Source organism: Drosophila biarmipes, chromosome 3R (genome assembly GCF_025231255.1).
Source record: "Drosophila biarmipes strain raj3 chromosome 3R, RU_DBia_V1.1, whole genome shotgun sequence".
NCBI lineage: Eukaryota > Metazoa > Arthropoda > Insecta > Diptera > Drosophilidae > Drosophila > Drosophila biarmipes.
In genome coordinates this window covers 9,097,571-9,118,017 of record NC_066616.1, presented here as the reverse complement: position 1 = coordinate 9,118,017, position 20,447 = coordinate 9,097,571, and the positions used below count along the sequence as shown (strand labels likewise).

Here is a 20,447-nt window from a genome sequence, read left to right as displayed (position 1 = left end):
GCCCCATTTGCCAGATACTTTTTCTGCACTCGGCTGGCAGATAAAACTGGCTGCAAATGCCACTTGTTCATTGAGATACAACATTCGAGATGCATGCCTGCAACTGTCGAGATGCATTCTCTCTGGAATTTGTCACAACTTTTGGGCAAATATTTATGTACATATATTATTCAGCAGACACGGATGCTTTTAGTTCTTCTAGTGAGGAATTTATCAGCGTTTGTCAAATGCAGTCACAGTTGAACTGATGCATGGAAAAGATCTAGTAATATGATATGATTTATTTTAGATATTTTAAAATGTGTTAACAAATTGGTCTGCTTAGGTTTTTTAATAATTTCGGTACACTCTCCCTTTGAATTCATATCTGCATTTCGTTTAGTTCAACCTTATGGATATAAAATATAATTCGCAGTGAGTTACATTCCCAGGACAGAGGTAGATGCATTGGGACAGTCGAGTGAACCTTATTCCACACCCTGACAACGGCGAAAATGCCCGACTTTCTTATGCAATCCGGCAGATACTTTTAGCCCAATCCTATCCGAGCCCGTGCTGCCCCTCTTCCCGCTTTTCCCCATCGAATTGACATGCAAAATGTGTGCTATGGCGCCAGGCTGATGTCTGAGCTCCGACTGCCAGCCATTTATTTGGCGCTGGTGGAATTGAGTTGCATTTGCCATTTGCCGCTTGCAGCGCGCAGTTTGCCGTTTGCAGTTTGCAGTTTGCCATTTACAGTCGCATCTGCGGGCCTATAAATAAGCACGTCACACCGTTAGCACCATTAACTGCATATTAATTGGCCGAAATAGACACCATCTAAATGGCGGCAGGACTTAGCCGCGAATCGCCTGGCATTTGCCCAAGTTTAGATATACTTTTGCGTGGCAAATGGCACTGGGAATGTGCCTCGGATGGCTCCTCACATTACCCAACTTAGCCACATTTGTTTTGGGGGCGTGGCTGCCTTAATTGTGCCGAAATAAATATTTACTCCCCTCGCAGATTTTGGCGTGCTAATAAATAGCGAGGGAGACAAACCAAGACAAGCGGAACATGTTGTGCGGGTATCTTGCAGATACACACATACATTCGTCAGGAACTCTACGCATGCATAAATTAAGTACAATTAGCATAAACAATTTTCAGCTTTTAGCAGAACCGAAGGGGGCTCTTAAACGGGCGGAGGCGGGGTTACTTGAAAGGGGGCATGGCGAACACATGCTCGGCAGCCCAGGGAACCACACGGAATCTGTGGCCACAATGCAATGCGTTCTGCACATAAGGCTGCGGCCAGAAATTCAGCTTATGTGGATAGATTACTTTTGTCCAAATTTGGGCAGGAGTGGAAAGCGGTGGGAGAACAGTGATGAACTCGAGGCACCGCGAAGTTTATGGGATGCAGTGCGTTTTGGGTACTCAAATTACGGATATAAGTGAAATAGAATGTAACAAAATTGGTAAGCAATGCAAGAAACTTAAAGAAGGGTAATAAGAATAACAAATAACGCAGAAATTCTGGAAAATGCAAACAGAAGATAATTTAAGAAATATAGCTTATTACAATGAATTCTTCTGAAGACTTCCACTCACTCATCGAAGAAATAAATATTATTGACACTTTTGAAGCCGAAATTCATGCGAAAAGTGTGCCCTCTTCCCCTTTGTTGAGCAACCCAACGAATACCCTCAGTTAACCCCTTGTATTTGTCTGCCCGATGATTTCATAATGCAGCTGGCCGAAGTTTCGAGTAACAAATTCGGCTCTTCTCCGTAGCACTCCTTTTTTTCGAAAAGCTCTTCAAGTACACACATGCATTTACTCAAAATCCAACTTAACCAAAGTCCATCGAAGAGATGAGCCGAACCATATAGAACAGAACCCCTTCTTCGCCACCGAACAACAGATCCGAATGGAACGCCATAAAACAGAAGCACATGATGGGGTATCCGATCTCAGTCGCTGGCGTTTGTTTACAGAGTTTCACATACGGCGGTACATATGGCTGCACATATGCATACTTAAATATGACGTTTAAATGGCGTTTAGTACGTGAAATGTACGAAAATGTCGAGCACATGGCAAAAAACAGCGGCAATCGCAAGCGCAATCGCAAAATCCGCAGACTGCGGCGGGTAAATACTGTACACAAATAAGTGAAGCACTCACATAAATGAATAAGTGAATTTGAGAAATTTTAATGAAGCCCGCGAAAGGGGAGACGTGTCTTGGAATCGGAAAGCGCCGCCTCATCAGAACCCGAGCCCATTTACAGACCGTAAAGTATTTAGGTACCATTCCTATTGAAAGTCGATCCATGTGTGGGAACTGGGTCCCCCACTCGGTTACTAAACGGCGCCCAAGGTCGAATCTGTTTGGGGTTGTCGGAATTCAGTCAGTGTCAATAGGTTGCACTAGTTTCCCCGAACGATATGATGTAAATCGATTGTGTTCGCCTCGAATTAATGCAGCTGACAGCTGTACAACAACTCCTTAATTGGTCATTGCTCCGGGGGCAGGAAAAATCAAAATATTTTCTGACTGACAATTAACTTTTCGGGCCCCAATCGAGACTTATTACTGGGATGGAAGGCAGACGAGTGAGAGACAAGTTACGGAGCTTTCTTATCGCGGAGGTCTGACAACTCAAGTGGGTCACCCCCTCTCAGAGTTCGAGTTCAAAATCCCCACAAGCTGTTTCCCGCAGTTTTATTGGCCGTCGGACGCAATAATTATAAATGCCTGTCGACAGCTTCAATAAAAAGCACCATACCACTGGGGAGATATGGATCTAGCCCTTAAGACCCTTAAAGTACCCGGAGTTATCTGTTATGTTAGATAAATGTGTCACATTGATGGTGTTCTACTTGTGGCCGGAATGCAAATGGAAATGGGAATTGCTCTTGTGCCAAATGAATATTATTGTTATGGGGGTGAGATTTTTTCGGGGGACGGGGGCTTTCCACCACACTTGTTGTTGTTCGGTGCTCATGGGTTAATAAAAAACAGGAATGTAAACGACAGAGAAAATGTGAAAAAACAAAAGAAAAGAAAACATACTTTGAGCGTGTTGGAAATTAGAATTTCCGATACAACCGATACAGAATGCGGCTGGAAAAATAAAACAAGAAATTTGATCACTTAGACAGGGAATTAAACAGGCGTGTTAGATAAAAAACTGCAAATGAACAGAAACACAGTATTAATGGGTGTTATATGTTTCAGCTTTCAAGCTGACATCATCGCTGAGATCGGGAGTACAAATATTTGGCAGGGGTTAAGGAACGGAAATCGGCGAGAATCGGGGCCACAGCAGGCGGTTCGGGCAAATAAATTAACCATAAATTGATGGAGTTTAGAAAGTTTAACAGAGGCGAGAAAATCGAGTGGCCATCAGCAGATGGCGCCTGCGATATGCGCTCTAATTATCCAACCGCCACTGACACCGAGTAAAAATGAATAAAAGAGCCAAGGAGCCCACAAAACAAACATAAAACAAGTATACGAAAGAACAACACAACTGGCAAAAGATACAAAGCTCAAAGATGCTGCGAGACAATGTAAATCCAGTTGAGATGCAAAGATATATGTGTGTTTCTCATAAGGAAGGAAGAGGCGTTGGAGTAACAAGGCTACCCAAAACACTCGGAACGATGACAAAGATAAAGTGAGACACATCCAGGGATTTAATAAAGGAGACGGAGATACAGACTTGGCGAAATAAGGCGACAACTTTAACAAACAAACCGAGCACAGAGACTGAATCTCCCCATGCTCGACCAAGAGAACTCAATAAAATGCAAAGTAAATAATAATAAACGACCTTGCCATTCCCCGGGATATGTATTTTGCCCCGTGCCTGTGGTCTCCTTTTTGACAGTTGAGCGTGGGATATTAAACTCGCACACCTCGGGAGTTTTGCTCTCCGAGATGCAAATGAGGCATCCCATGGATGCGAAGGAATTTGCAAAACAGAGCTTATCTACTGATTCTGCGTCAGGCAATTAAATGGACAAGTCAATGGCACCGCTCACAATCGCTACACAAATATTTGACAGACTGCCATTCTTGGAGAAATGGCTCGTGAATCGTGCAACCTTGAAGATCCATGTGATACAAAATAAAGATACAAAATGAATCCTCAATAAAACTAAGTACAATTCAAGAAAAGTTCCCAAATAATGTTAATAATAATGATAGATAATTATTTTCTGGAATTATTTTTTAGCCTTTCTTTCTTAAACCTCGAAACTTTACACCTTTTCTCGCCGTGTACTACACCCATAAAAACGTGTAATATAGCCAACTCAGAGAGAGTGTGAGATGGGCACTTTTCCCGTTGATAATTCTTTTAAATACATTTCCATTGCGTTTGCCATTTTGTAACTTCTACTCGCCCAGAGCTGAACTAGCATAAATTTTTCTTAACGCCGTTGTCATATTTTTTATCCACTTGTTCCCATCGCCTCCGAAGAGAGAGAAAACGAATTTACTACTAGTTTCAGTGCAGTTCGGATGCGTATTATTTTCTTTTATTTGCGATCTCAGAACGGCGGTGAAAATAATGGTGTATCGAACACGCGCTGCCACAAGTTGGTGAAAAGTGCGCACACTTTTAAACGTGACTGTTACAAAGAATTTTTGTTTCATTTATCACACACAACACAATTGCACAAAGTTCTGGTGTTACTATACTTTTTGTCGTCATTATTCTTGTTTTCTTGTAGTCTGCGGCCGACGTTGACGAAAAATGATTATTATAAATTCGACCTTATTACTCTTGTTACTTTCGTTTGTTTTGCTGCAGAAAAAATACATATGAAATAACACCAAAACAAATTGTATCTGCAATTTTTCTTTTCGCGGCGTTGGTTTACAATTGTGGCCAAGAAGGTGAAAAAACTTCTGCAGAATATTTTTCGCACTTAAAACACTTTTTCTCGGAGGTCACATTTTTTAAAAATGATCCTTGAGTTAGGAATCTTTTTATTTTCCAGTGGCTTTACTTTTAGTAGTATCTTATTTTTTACCGGCAGATCGCGATCGCGACAAAAAACGCAACCAACTTACGCGCCGCCGCTTCGAAAACTGACCCAACAACAAAGCCGGCGAGCGTTGGAGAGCGAAGCGCTGCTGCACTCGAAGAAAGCACTCGAGAAATACTCGGAAAACACTCGGAAAACACTCAAAAACTCACACTCCCCAAAAACGAAACTTGTTCTCTCGGGAAGAACTTGTTGCTCACTTCCCGGGTTTTGTTTATGCATTGTTTATGTCTTCATGTGGCCGTTCCACTCAACCCTCGGCTCTCCTACTCATTCATTTGGTTAACTCATTAAGTGGTTGTCATGTTTGAGTGGCCCACAATTGAGTGCCCTCTCGAGTGTTGTTATAATTTTTCAATCTGCCAGATACTTCTTCACCCCGCCCTTGCTTTATTTATTGCCCGAATTTTTGGGGGCTTATTTCGATACAATTTAAAAATGCATTTGAATGGCCTGTTTTTTGTCGCTCTTTATCTTCCCGCATTTTGGGTTGTCCTGTTTTGTTTTGGTTTTTATTCGTTTGTTTTTATGGCTTTTTTATATGATAATTTACACGCATTGTTTTGTGCGATTTTTTTTTTATGAGTCTCTCGATTTTGATTGAATGATTTTTGTGACTCACATTATTCAGCTGAGGTGTGTGGGTGTGGTTTGAAAAAGGGGTTTTTAAAGTGTTATGGTTTATTTTTTGGGTTATCGTGTATAAGTTTGAAATTAAATTAATTTTTGGTGTACATGAATTTTAAAAAGCCAGAAATAATGGACAAAGTTTAGTTTTGCACTCGAAAAAATGATTGCATCATTGATAAATCTATATTTTAAAACAGAAATAAAGTGTTATATTTTATAATGTCACACTTCTAAAAAAAAGCGAAATTTGCGATTTAATATCAGAAGAAAACACCAAAAATTTTACATTATTTTAGTACAAAATATTTAAACAAAAAGTATTAATATCGTACCATCAGCAATTTGATTTTATATTCAAATACAAAATCTTTAAATACATAATATGTGTAAATTTAAATATTTTTATATTAATTGTAAGTAAAAACTGTAGTGGATAAAAAAACATACCAAAAATCCTATTATTTACTACGTTTTTGATCATGAAAACAAGATTCATTATTTTTCCCAGTACTTTGCCAAACGACACTATAGAAAATCCCAAAATATCATTTTCATTTCCCTTACTCCGATTTCCCCCAAAGTCTGTCAAGTTTCTTTTATTTCTGCCAAGCGAGTCACATAAACAAATACTGATGACAAAAATGTGCTTCCTTTTTTGTGGCATGGACAAAAAAGAAAAAAGAGAAATGCAAAGTTGGCAAATAATTTTCCCGTTTGGCCGCTCACACGTGACAAAGTGTGAAAAATGCCACCAACTCATAAGCGTATTTTTCTTTTTCTGGGATTGTCTTAAGCCTACACTTGCTTCGAAAGGCGGGGAAAAGGATGTGGATGTGGAAAACCAAATTTATGAACTGCAGACGCGACGGAAAGCCACGAAGAATGGGGAGGGGGTTTCAAATCTTCGGCAATAGTTCGTTCGTCTCTCTGTCTGCAGAGTGCAGCCGGAAAATCTATTTTCGAGCGCATAATTTTCCTTTCCAGTCTGCCACCTTGTAGGGCAGTATTTCCTCCATCTCCACCCTCGTGTGAATATTTATCTTTGGCAAGGCGATTTGTCGTCTGCCAAGGCAAACAAAAAAAGTAGAAGACTCCAAAGCCAAAAATTCATCTGGGAAATCTCTAAGTTTGCCTTGCATTCGGATTTCCTGAATTTGGAAATTGAAATTGAATTCTCTTCCTTTGCCTCTCGGCTTCTAATTGTTTTCTGAGGTCGTGTTGGTTTGAATTTTTCAGTTTTGTGTATGGCATTTATTAATGATGATGAATGAACGGAAGATTTCTGAAGTTACTTCCGATAACATAAACTAATTGGAAGTGCTTACAAAAGACAACCGAAAATGTGGCTTTACTTTCAAATATTGCACTGGATAATTTTTGTTTTATCGAATGGAATTTCTATTGATATTTAGCTACAAAAATAAATCAAATAAAGAACTGGAATATATTTAATTGATGATCGGTGTATTGCTTATTTATACATTGACCCTTCTAACAGTTGTTAAATTTCAGCCTAAGGGAAGCAGATGTTTTCAAATGTTGTTCGCAATTTCCTCATTTTATTTTATGCATATTTTGTATAAAAGGTGCAAGTAAAATCACATTTGTGCAGCTTTGCTATTCCCCTTTTGCCATTTGATTTCAGAGTGTGAAAACAGAATTATTTCCATAAAAATAAGGCAAATATTTTCTTGGTATCTCCGTTTTCCAGCAGAATTTCCCCCACACCCCGCTTCAATTAATTGGAAAGCAACGCCAATTAGAGAACTATTTCATGCCATATTGAGAACCCGCCGGCAAATATTTACCAACTGTTTGTTTTTACCCCCCAAATGGCAGTCGGCAAAGGAAAAACATACAATAAATGGCAAATATTTATGAAATGAAAATCCACGACCCTGCTAGAAGGGTCAACCGGGTGAAATTGGAAAAAGTTGACTACCGCACAAAATGGCGCCGTTAGCCAATCGAAACGGGAGCGGAGTCGAGTAGAATCGGGCAGAAATATTGACAGGCCAAATGAATTGGCCACATGGTGAGCCACGTTCCAAATGGAAGGCGATGCGACCACTGTGTGTGTGGCAATATAAAGCACAACACGTTTGACAATTATACATTGGTTACATCTCGTGGCATATTTGTGCAGTTTGCGCAAACAACAAAAACGAGCAAAAAAGGACAGTGGCAAATAGAAAAAACAAACAGGAAACGCCGCAAAAAGTCAGACTGTGAGTGCAATATGCGGTTATTACATTGACTGTGGGCGGGCAGGGGATCCTTTGCCAGACAGAGATATAAAAATAAACCAGGAGAAGAAAGACGCCTGGCTAAAGCATTTTAGCGTGACAATCAATTGATTTCCCAGGCGGTTGACGAGAAATGATATATATTTCGCTATATTTGACGTGCAATATTCCTCCTCGTTTTCTCATGGTCCTCAGCTGCTGCTATCTTCTTGTGGCATCCTTCTTGTTGCTCTACTTTTAGCGGCATTAAAGGATTTAATGGCATGGAATGCGGCTTTATTTAATGGCGGAAGTCCTTTGTTTGGATAACCCATTCGAATCGTGTAAATGTTGAAAGCGCATATTTAAATTTATTTAATCCCCCTTTTAAAGTATATTTAAAAAGGATTTGGGAAAGCCATTAAACAATTGTCTGTTGATTGAAGTACTTTGCTTATGTTAATCAGTGGTAAAATGGTATACAGCTTTGACATTAAGGTTTCCGTCAATCAAGGAATATTGTAGTCAATAAATTAAATTTATCTATGTATTTAATGTATCTATGAAGTAAACTCAGCTTCGTATTTATTAAAAACATGATAGAATAGCTACCATTTTTCAAAGTACTCATAAATATTGCATACTTTCAGGCACTGGGCTTAGACTAAGTTACCACTTCAGGGGTTCCGAACTCGGCTAACAATATTTACCAAATTTCCAAAATTGTTTTATTAGCTTTTGTTAGTTACTTGGCCGGTAATCTCGGTTGCTAAATCACAATTTCCATAGATAATATTTCTCCTGGTGTCAACCGGGGCCAGCAGCTCGTAGAGTGTGCACATAAATCTCTGGCCACACACATGCATCACACACACTGCGTATGAGTGATTTATTAAACTATTTTGTGCCAAAGTGAGAGGAGAAAGGGGCGAGCTTACTAAATTGATTTCATTGTATGTCCTGGCCTGCATAATAAACCAAGCACAAACAAAAGCTGCAACGAAACTTTTAGCTCCGGCAGGGACATTTTTCAGCAGCTTTCACTTGAAAGTGGTTAAACGGAGGACAACGTCCGAGCACCAAGGAGCACCAGCTGCTTCCGAGTGGTCATAAGGGGTTAAATGAGTTGCCTCTCCGTGCTCCACGCACCACGCTGCACGCTCCATGCTTCAATATCGACCACATGTGGTTAAATTATGGCCAGGGCTGACTGCCCTTTCACCATTTTCTGCTATTTTTCCAACAGTTTTCCGGGAAATCAATGAAACATATTTCAAAGCGTTAAGCAATTGCTTTTTAGCGTCCATTCAGCATGCCACTACGGACTGCCAATTCCACAATTTTAGCCATTTTAAGTGCAGGGTTCTGCCATTCGATTCGATGGGATTCTCTGGAGCGTGTCCCGCATGGGGATTGTAGATCCCCGTGGCCCTCGACGAGCCAACTCCATAAAATTCAGAGTCTCGCATTATTTGCCAAATGAGCCAGAAGTAGTTCTGTGGCTTTGTCTCCTCTGACCGGGCCAACACAGCCTTTTCATTAGCATGGCAGGGCCGACATTCCACATCTGATTGAGTTTGTGGGTGATTGCCAAGGAATTTCGGCGTGACATTGATGTTGATGGGCGCCATGCATCATTCAGGGGCTCAACGAGAAGGGGCGGATGCGGAGATGCCTTCCAGTGTGATTGAAGACCCTTGCAGGGCATTGCATTGCGGTTTGCCGTGGCCGAAGCCGAAGCCAGTACCAATCAAACTTCATTAGGGTTGGATGCCTGATTGCAAATGCTGGCTGCCAGTTGGGGTCTACATAATCCTATGCTGCAGCTTCAATTTCCTCACTCATCTGCAGCTTTGCACTTTCATTTGAGCAACAGTTATGGGAAAAATGTCACACATGGCCAAGCTAACAAAGAAAACAAATCAAATGAAAGTGGTTCACAGTTAAAGTTGATTGCCTTTATCGTTGCGTATAAAAAGTCCACCTTATATTACAAAATATCTCAAAAATATACCCAGATAAAATAGATGAACCATAGAATTTCAAAAAATATTTTCCGAACAAAAATGAAATGCATAACCTTCTGACAGCGGTTTCATTCATTTTGCCTGGCTTAAACGAAACCAAGTTCAATGACAAGAAAAAATAAACTTCTCTTCTCTCTGCCATACAAATGAAATTTCCCCCGAGAAACTTTTTATTCAATTAATAGAAAATTTCTCCCTGTGGTCAATTAACCACGTTGGCCACTCTGCTGCGGCTTAGAGGGCTGGGGTTTCGGTTACTGGCCTGGCTAAACTTTGCCCCAGCTATTTGGCGACTTCATTTAACGTGGCCCCAACCAGGCTTTCATAACACGCTAGCAAAGTTTTTTCAAAAGCCCTCCCCCGCAGCTTCACTCTGTCCTCTTCATCAACATCCGTGTAATTGTTTTAAGTTGCATTTATTTAAACTTTTTTATATTCCCAGTGCACCAACTTTCGGATTTTTTCCTTGCTGGCAAACTTTCTTCTTTCATTTCTATTTTAATTTTTACTTTTTTAATACTTACACCCCCTTTCCTTTTTTCACATTGTTAATTTTTTCCAAGTTTCTCTATCAGTGTTTTTCCCTTGGCCAGGGAATATATAAAAAAATTAAAAATACATTGCAGGGAAGGGAAAAGGTATCGCCAAAATAGTTGACCAACTTTTACAGGTAGTTAGTCGAGTTTTTTCAGCCGCTGCTAACGTGATTTTTATGCCAGCCCGAAAAAATATTAAATGCACAAAAATGTTAAACACTTTCGAGTAGTCTGCATTTTTGTCGGGGTGTCGAGTGGCATTGGGAGATTATTTTCACAGCGATTTCCGCTGCTGATTCGATTGGGCTTGGAGTCGACTGGGTCGAAAACCTGTTAGCCAAACGAATTTATCAAGGACCATTTGATGGAGAGCGCCGGCAAACTTGTTGTTAAAATCCGTTTAAACTATTTTTAATCAAAGTGGCCAACTAACGCGGAGAGACAAGCATTTGGAAATTTATTTGATTTTTCCTAACGACGCCGCCGCAGACACCATGAAATATGTATATAAATATTTGCAGCTTATGAAACCATCAACTGGGTCAACATTTTGTTTTGATTCGATTTGTTTGAAAGAGGGGAGACATAAAATTTATACCATAAAGTTTGATCCAATAAAATGAGAAACGGCTCCCCAATGCAAAATTGGTGGGTAGAAAAATAAGTAGATAAATTATAAAATTTATAAGTATCGTAGTTTTAGGCATGCTTTACTGATTTATTTTTGGGAGTGATTTATTTTAGAATACAGATCCCGCTGGCAACGCAACGTATTTATTTATAACGATTTTGTATAATACCTAGTGGAACCTAGCTAACTTTTATATCAACCAACTAGGTTTTCACTGCTTTTATTGCTGCTTTTTTGAACCCAGGATTTCTCGACTTTTATGACTATTGCCTTTTGGTTGTGCCTGGTTTGCCCCTATATTGTTTTGGCATTGATTTTCGCCCGACTGGTGTGCCACCTACAAAGCACACACACAAGCCGACGAGTATCGCATACAATATGTGCACTTTATGCGCTTTGATATTTTATACATTTTGTGCCCCTCAACGAGTTGTTTTTGCTGCGAAATGGGGTTTCGGTGTGCCCATGCTGTGGCCATTGTTTGCACAGTCTGTGTGACATTTTTATGCGATCAAACATTGTTGCATCAAATAAACTTTCCTTGGCCGCAGCAAATGTAATTGAATAAAATATTTTCAGAGCGGAAAATGTGTGCCAGGAATGCCAGATAAATCGTGAGTTCAAGCAAGTGGTTAAACTTTTTGGGGAAAAACAAACTAAATTCGATTTCCTCTCGAGAATCCAATTCCCCTTTCATAGAAGAACACTTCTTAACGAGCAAAATTACGCGCAAGTTAGAGTTCAAATTTCCATAAGCCCCACTCAAATTATGAAAATGTCAGCCAGGCGAAGGAAACGAGAGGCAAAAGTTACCAGTCCAGAACGGAGGACGGAGAATCTCGACTTACCGTCATGTACTCATCCAGGCGGTGCTTCCAATTGTCAGATCTATCGATTAGATTGTTCCACTGCTCGGAAAGTTTTCCCACCTCCCGCCGGATGCTGCGTGTTAGCTCACGGCTCTGCTCCTCGGCGGACATGTAACGCGAGTCGGAATCATGGTTGGCTATAAGGAGAACGAACGGAAAAGATTATGATAAGGAAACGTTCGTTGGCAAATTTATGAAAATCAAGTCAAAGACAAAGCTCTCTGCAAAAAAAGGGAAGACAATTGCGCTGCCATTAGACTGAGGAGTATTCCCCTGTTCTGCATCCCAAAGACACCCGGGCACGTACTGGGGAGTTTATGAATTAGAGATGATATTATGGCTCGCTGGCATCTTTGATTATGCCGATTGCTGGCTGTGATTAAATTTGCCATAAAATAATCCCTCGGACAGGTAAGCTCTGGGGGAAAAGCCGAGCTCAAAGTTAAGTGAAAACAAAGGGAAACCCAAATTTGATTCGGCTGGGGAATCAATTAGCCGAACGGCCAGTTTAAGCCAAAGTTTCGAGGTATCTTCCAATGCATATCGATGTCTTTAAGCCATCGATTAGCTTCGATGAGACCGCAAAACCAGCAGAGAGCAGCTCAACTTTAGCCATTTCCTTCCACAACAATGAAAGATGAAAGCCAAAGCCAGTTGGCAGGGGGAAAATCGAAAAGGAAAAGTGTCAGGAAATTTGAAAGACAAACTGACGCGCTCTTGCGGCGAAGGGAAATGCAATAGGAGACCCACGGACGGACAGACTGACTGACTGAGTGACTGACAGTCGAGTGGCAGCTGCTGCCGCTGCTCTGCTGCTTTATGGCCAACACAGTCACACAAAAAAGTAAGGCAACAGGGCCAGCAGCTCGAAGTTGGCTAAATCCGAATTTAATTTAATGCACGGACGGAGCGGAGACAGCGAGCAACTTTTACGGCCAAAGGAGAGGTCGGACAGCTGGTAATGTGATGCTAAGCAAATATCGAGAGTTGAATGCTCCTCCCCATCGCTCCCATCGAACTTTGCTTGTAATATTCAAATTCAATTTAAAGATTGAGTTGAATGTTTTCTGCTTTTTGCTCGCTTCACTGCCTTTTCGGAGCGAAACTTTTCTTTTTCAATATCGGGTTTATAGAAAGGAATGGTATATATTTAAATAGATGTTGGAAAGTATTGGTAAAATATTAAAAAGCACCACGATTTGCATTTATATTGTGAAATTTATTTCCAGAAAACATTAGCAGATTATAGGCATATTTTATTTCACTAAATCAACAAACCTTACCGTTTAAGAGTTCGGAATTCTTGGTAAAATATTAAACAAAATTTGAATTTCTATCTAAATTATTATCACTTTTAATTAGATGAACATTTTTCTGCATGGTACACATTATAGGATTATTTTCTTTCATAAATTTTATTTTCATTCTCAACTTTGTGTTCATAGAACAAACTTGCATTTTAATAGATTTTGGGAAATATTAGTGAACAAAACATAATTACATTTTCAGAATGCATAAGCTGAATATTTGTTCATAGATTGCGCAACATTAAAAGATTATTTTATTTGATAATGAAAATGTTTTATCTTTCGGTCTCACACAAACTAGACTATTTATTTCCGCAAACACACATTAAACGCATCTAAATGAATGTTGCCCGTTTAGGTGTTTACTTTTTAATTTCAATGAGCATTTAAATTCATTTGCCATCGCTCTTCTGGCTCAGTGGCAGAATTCGACTGGCGAGCCACCAAATAAACATCAGAATGGCTAAAATCAAAGGCCGAAAAGGGGACGGTGCGGCAGGGACATGGCCAAATCTCTCCCACAACTGATGGCTGGCACTAATAGCGTACTAATCGCTCTAATTGCTCTGGTCGCAATTATCCTTGACGCCTTCTCATCTGCCGCGCCCCCCGATGGCACAAAAAATCGAAAACAAATCCCCAGCCTGGCTCTAGCATCTCCCACCAAGCCAAAGCCACACAGCCATTTGCTAAATTGTTAACTACAGTCTAAAAAAAGCACAGAAACTACGATGAGAACTAAGCCAGATCTGGGGTTTCAGGGGCGTACGAGGCAGTGGAGGAGGATACGTGCGGTGGTGAAAATCAATTGGCAATTCTCCGGTTGCCCAACAACAGTTGTCTACTTTTAGGCGCTCACGTCCCGAAGTTCTGTATCCTCGGATTTGTATGCGTGTGAGTGTGGTTTTTGAGCTTCCTAAGCCTTTGTAAAATAGTTAAAGCAAATTCTTACATGTTAGTTTTTGGTTGATTCGTGAGAGATATGCGAAAGAAAGTTCAATCAATTGTGAAAGGCCCTAGGGTGGGGGTAGCGGAAAAGGCAGTGGGATAAAAAAAGGTTCTATCCGAATTCACTGCATGTGCAATAAGATTGCTGGAATACTAAATGGTGGTTTCGGAAAGAGTATATTTTATCGTTAAATTGTTGAGGTATCCTATACTTTAGTTTCAGCTAAAGTAAATTTGAGTAGGACCTATATTTAATTTTAGAGGCATTAAATCTTTTTATTTTACTTTAAATATTGGATTATAATAAATATGAGTTTATAGTGTTAGTTACGACAAGAACTTCTAGAACTCCTGCCAAGTTGACCCCATCTATCACATGATCTTGGCAAACCCCTTCTGAAGGACGTGTCAACGAACCCCATAACTATCCCATTACTCTCAGATTGTCTATTATTCCTCGCGCAGTTTATAGATCATCGTTCGCCAGCGACCCCCACGAATCCAATTTCAGGTTTGTGCCACAAGAGCACTTGACGAGATTCATGGAAACCTTTTTGTGGTCCCCTTAATGGGCAGTTTAGGGGGCGACTTTTTAGTAGTGGTCATAAAACTTACCCTCCGTATCGCTGGTATCCGAGACGGCTGCTTCGTTGGCGATGTACTGACGACCGCTCGTTAAATTGCTCTCGACAATTGGCCGCTTATCCTCCAATTGGCGGCGAAAGGCTTTATGATCGTCCTGCAAGTGGAACGGCAATGAATGCAATACACAAAAATAAACATCTATATATAAAAGTATATTTGGGTTTTCGACGATATTTGCCGGCCCTTTGGAAAAATATAGCTGAAGTGGTCAAGGCCCATAAACTATCAACGGAATGGCATCCTCTGCAGCCGGGGGCAATAAATTCTCGTGTTTAATGCATTTAGTTGGGGCATAACAAAATGCAACAATATAAAACTCCGGGCAGAGGGCTGGAGCCGGACTTTTGTGGCCCTTGGCTGAATCCTGCTCGTTGGCCGGCAAATAAAATCTTCAAGCCGAAATGTAAATGTTTGGCAGACCGTAACTTAGTGGCAGGCAATAGATTTATACAGAGCCCCCTGCTGATGCCCCCTCCTTTCTCTTTGCGGGGTGAAAGTTGACTCATTTTTTTCCAGCTGCTCCTCCGCCTTCTTATTCCTAGCAGCCGAGAAGATGGGGCATCTAAGTGGGGGCAAGTGAAATTCAAGTGCCTCATGCTGTGTTAGACAGTGTTTCCCCATTCGAGAGTGGCCTGCTTTTACTTTTTCCCTGGCTGCCCTTTCTTCCCTTTTGCAGGCAGGTCCCTAAGTGATTTTGCCCCCTTGTGAGAGGCAGGATGTGTGGGAATGTGCGAGTGTGTCCATGTTTTTGACATAACAAGCATCATTTAACAATTATTTTGGAATTCCCAGCCCGATTGTGGGCGAGCTGGAATATGCAATTCGGTCAAGTTGAATCCGCCCTCTCGAAACGAGGTCTTGAGGCTACTTAGCCGAAATTTCCAACTAAAATCGGGTTTCTATCGCAGGCCATTAAATACATTGATGCGGGTCCAACGAAATTTATTTACTCTTGCACAGGCAATGAAAAACATATTTCGCTTAAGTTTCGACGCTTTAATCAACGAATTGAGAACTGCTTCGGTTTGTGTTATTAAATAACACAATTTGAGTGTTTGCAGGAAACTAGTCTCTAAAATATTTATTTAATCACATCAATAATCTCCCGCCTGCAACTAAATTCCATTGCAATAGATTTTGGCTGCAAACAGATATTCTAAGCGCTTCAGCAGATTCAACACTGAATTGTGTATATTGCGAAATAATTGCATTGTTTCCGAGCTCAACGTTAGCCCATGTGGAATTCTCATTACTGGATCTATTTGAATGTGAATATGCGCTCAAATAAGCATTTATGTATACTGTTAAGTACACTTTAAGCATTTACCGGTTATTATTTAATTAGGAAAATCAGCCGGAATTCATGAAACCGAAAATGCAAAGTGGCAGCCAGCCAAGTCACTTTTGGCATCATTAAACCCAGGTTCCGAAAACGGGACAAGAGTCCACGCAGACCAGAACTTCCACACAATTAGTTGGCCAGGCGGACAAACAAATTGAGGTGCAGCCCCCGGGGAGTTTCGAGCAGCCCAAAAAAGAACATGGTATAAAATTGGGTCGTTGACAAAAAAAGGAGGTAGAGAATGGGAAAAGGATTCGTGACCCATGGTCTGGACTTACCAACTGTTTCTGCAGACTGGCGGCATCGCCTCGAACGGGACCCAGGCCCAAAGTGCTCAGTTCGGTGTCCTTGCGGATGACCCACTCGGTCAGCTCGCGAAGCGACAGGAGCAGGGCGTTCCAGTGCTCCGAATTGGACTCCAGGCGATTCCTGCAGGAAAACAAGGCAAAACGGCGGTTAAAATGCGGTCTACATTGGGAAATAAATACCTATACATCGAAAAAAACATTACATTTCCAAAAAAATGAACATAAAATTTACAATATAAAATTGCATAGATCTTGATACAAGTTTCAACGCAACTATTATTTCACTATACAGCTTATATTACCACAACCCCAAAAGCTTTGAAAGAAAATAACTAACAAAAATACCAAATCTTTATCAATTTTTTTTGTAAATATTTCAACACTTTTAAAAATAAAAAATGATATATTTTAAACAATCTACAATTTTCACCCTTTAAGAAGTTTTGAAATTGACAAAAGTATTACAAATAAAGTAATGTTCGAGTGCTTTTCAAAACAAATCAGAAATTTTCAAATTTAATTTAAGTTTATTTACAATTGATTTAGTTGCAATTGAGTTGTTTAGATTCATTTTTTCCAGTGCCCCGAAAAAGTGCTGTAATAATATTAAATTTTATTTGCACTTTAGAGCAGGCAAGGAAGCATCTGTGCTGATTGCACCCACAAAATGTCAGCGACAATTTGTCTATTTCCTTGGGTTTCCGCCCGCCTTCCGGCACTTTTCGTCTCCGCTATGTCCTGCTGCTCGTGCCCCACAAATTTCCTCCTTAAGTGAGGTCTATTAAAGTGTCCTGTTTTGGCATTTGGCCGAGGACCCAGGCACCGAGACAGGCACCAGCACAGACACAGGCACAAATGGGACTGGTCTATGCTAAATTTCAGCTGTCGCTGTAATTGTGAAATGCCATGACATTTTATTCACATTTTATTTCGTCCTGGCATATTTTTTGAGGGGAGCTGGAAGAATAACACAGGAAAAAATCTAAAAAAATCTCTAGCCCCGCGACCCGGTAATAACAATAGTCACAGCCTCATTGTCATCTCATTTCTCCCCGCTTTCTCTAGTTTTCCCGCGATTCTCTACTTCTCTGTTTGGAGTTTCCGGCCCTGTCCCTTTGTCTGTTTATCTTTGGCGAATTCCTATGGCGTGCTCATTTCATTCTTTTATTATTTCTGCTCTGGTTTTGCTTATAATTAAGGCTCCAGCACCTCTCATCTTCGTCTGCAGCGGAACGCCCCTCCTTTGGCTTTTTCCCGCCGCTTTTCCGCACACTTTCGCTTTTCCTGAAGCAAATAATAAAAGGAAATAACTTGAGACGGACAGAACTTGGGGATTTTTCCTCGAATTTCAGAGCCTTTGTTGTTTTCTCACTTTGCATTTCATTTCTGACTATGCTCCAGACAATTATTGACGTGATACAGACAAATTGCTTGGGAAAGTGATATGGGTGAAAGTTATTAAAGTGGTGAATGAGAATATGAAATTATAGGATTGGTGTTAATGCTCAATAACAACCAACAATACATTTTCCATTTCCATTTGCAATTTAATAAATTTTCATGTCCTAACCAATCTCCAATATTAAAAATCCTCTAGAAGAACCATCTTGAGATATTTCTATCATTCAATTCAATCGCTTTTCATAACCACATTGATGGATCACATTCATTCCCTCGTATCCACCAATTCTGAATAAATCTGGTCATGAAAAACCTCGATTAAATCATTTTTAACCCGCTAAAACGAACTTAAAGAGAAAGCGAATCCATAGAAGAGCTACGGGTTCATCAATCTTTTCCCCACAAACTCACACACACATGCGGGGATCCCAAGCAGCAATCAGCGAGAATATAAAGGGGGAATAAACCAGATCCGGAACACCTGTAGAGATGCCGCACGCAAAAAGTTTGCACAGTTCAAAGAGCCAGCGAAACTTTGCACATAAAATGACCCAAAGCCAAAAAGTGACGTGGCTAATACAAACGAACGGCGAACAATGACCAAAATCAAATAGAAAGAGGGATGCGGAGAGGAGGGACTGAGAAATGGCGGCTACGGTGAAACTTTTCAAGTGCTGTCCAAAATATTTCGTAGGAATTTATAAGCCAACAAATCCTCAGCGCAAACAACGAGTCCTGGCAGCGGGGCGGAAGCCAAGCCAAACAACAAAGGAAGTGGCCCAAGTTTGGCCCTCGGAAATGTGACAGAACGTCAGAATAATGAGGGCTTACAATCGGGCGGAGGATGGAAAAAGTGGCCATTCCTGAGGTGTCATTCGTCATCTTGTCCGCTGTCTCTAATTGAAAAACATTTGAGCAACGTGCATGCCAAGGCTAATCATGGAAATGATAAAGACATACCCTTTAAACGGTGTTTTTACCTATTTAATTCATGTTCAAAGAGAATATACCACTCCTAAATTGTGTATTTTATGTTAAAAAGGTTGGCTGTCATTTGAACATTTTAATTTCTAACTGAAAATATTAGCAAAGCAAATAATAAAAGTTATATTAAATGCTTTATTAGATATGTATATAAATCTTCCAAGTTGTGTATATTAATTCAATAAATATTGCTTTTTTGTGAAACTTTTACTAGAAAGAACTAATAGAGCAAAAATAATAAAAGAAAAATTATTTAATGGTCCCATTACATTTTTAAAACCTTTTTTTAACTTAAAACAAGTTAGTGTGAGACCCCCAGTTTAATTTAAAATGATACAATATTAAAAAAATTTGTGATTGGTCAATTGAACAAAACAATATTAATAAATAATATTAATATTTTCAATTCCATTAAAATAATAAATAAAACCAAACCATGGACTCTGTGCACTTAACGAGTAAAAAAAACGTTGCCTACTGTTTTGGGCGCACGTTACGTATACGCCGCATTGGCTTGGTCATTGGATAATTGCCATTTATATTCATTATGCGATCTCGCCGGCTCACCATTCACCGAATTTCTGCGTGTCACCATCATCATCATTATTCATTTTGGTCCAGTTTTTCCCCGGCCACTCCCTTGCTCTACACCCCTTTTGTCAACACCACGAGGCAGCCGACTTTCATCATCGGGAGGAGCATCAATATCAACAAGCGTCCAATATTTGTGTGCTCGAGCCAAGCTTTTATTTATGAAATGGGGAAATTACAAACACAAAAAAAAAGGACAGGAGGACGGAGGATACTGGGGCAGTGTTTGCACACGATTTCATCAATGACACAGTGTCCGTGGAGCAAGGCTCTTCGGCCCTTCACTCGCCTCTACCATTTCCCATCACTTTTCACGCATTTCGTTTTTAATATTGATTTTCGTTCGGCTCGCGGCTTTGTCAGCCGTAAAGCGTCGTTCCCCTCCACGCTTTCCCTCTTCCCCGCTGACTGCTCGCTTTTCCGGCCGTTGTTTCCCCATTTTCATCGGCACAATGTTGCTTAACCCAGCGTCGGAGGGAATGCCTTGTTTTCAACTTGTTAAACAATGTCGCTGCATTGCACTGCTCTTTTTGTGCACAACTTAACGCGGTTTAATTAACACTTACAGCTGTTGGGGGATAAGTAGTTTATTTCTTCCCGCAGCCCCGGGAATCTGACTTAGATTCGGCATCATTCATCATACGCCCTGCTGGCGGTTTAACAAGTCCCGAGGCAATTTGCCAGCTCCCTCTCGACTTTATGCCCATTTAAACACTGAAGCCAAAAACTGCATGGAGCTACTTTAATTCTATTCAGCAGGTTTTCAAGCATCCTCTTGGCCACAAGCTCCTCCAGAAGCCACCAACATAAACATGGCAGACCGACAACAAAAAAAGCGAGGAGGAAGGCGTACCAACCAACAGAAAATGTTTTTGTGCCCCCACCCGGACAAACAATTCAGCAGTAACGGGAAGAGGAAAAATAAAATCGAGGTTGGCTATAGGAAAACAAGAAGTC

General features: G+C 40.5%; 1 protein-coding gene across 17 annotated transcripts in view; it reads right to left on the bottom strand.

Moving 5' to 3' along the window:
• LOC108031361 (dystrophin) overlaps positions 1-20,447 on the bottom strand; it is a 152,979-nt gene that overhangs the window by 21,662 nt on the left and 110,870 nt on the right. For 11 of the 17 annotated variants that reach the window (XR_006367355.2, XR_001768547.3, XR_001768548.3 and 8 more), the window contains 4 exons: positions 16,485-16,635; positions 14,835-14,958; positions 11,944-12,101; positions 3,062-3,112 (listed from right to left, as the gene is read on the bottom strand). Coding sequence is in view for 9 of the 17 variants with exons in the window: in XM_044091023.2 (XP_043946958.1) it covers positions 3,062-3,112; positions 11,944-12,101; positions 14,835-14,958; positions 16,485-16,635 (484 nt within the window). In the remaining 8 variants the exon portion in view is untranslated. The remainder of the gene's footprint in view (positions 1-3,061; positions 3,113-11,943; positions 12,102-14,834; positions 14,959-16,484; positions 16,636-20,447) is intronic. The other 6 variants (XR_006367356.2, XM_017104639.3, XM_017104640.3 and 3 more) reach the window with 1 other exon arrangement.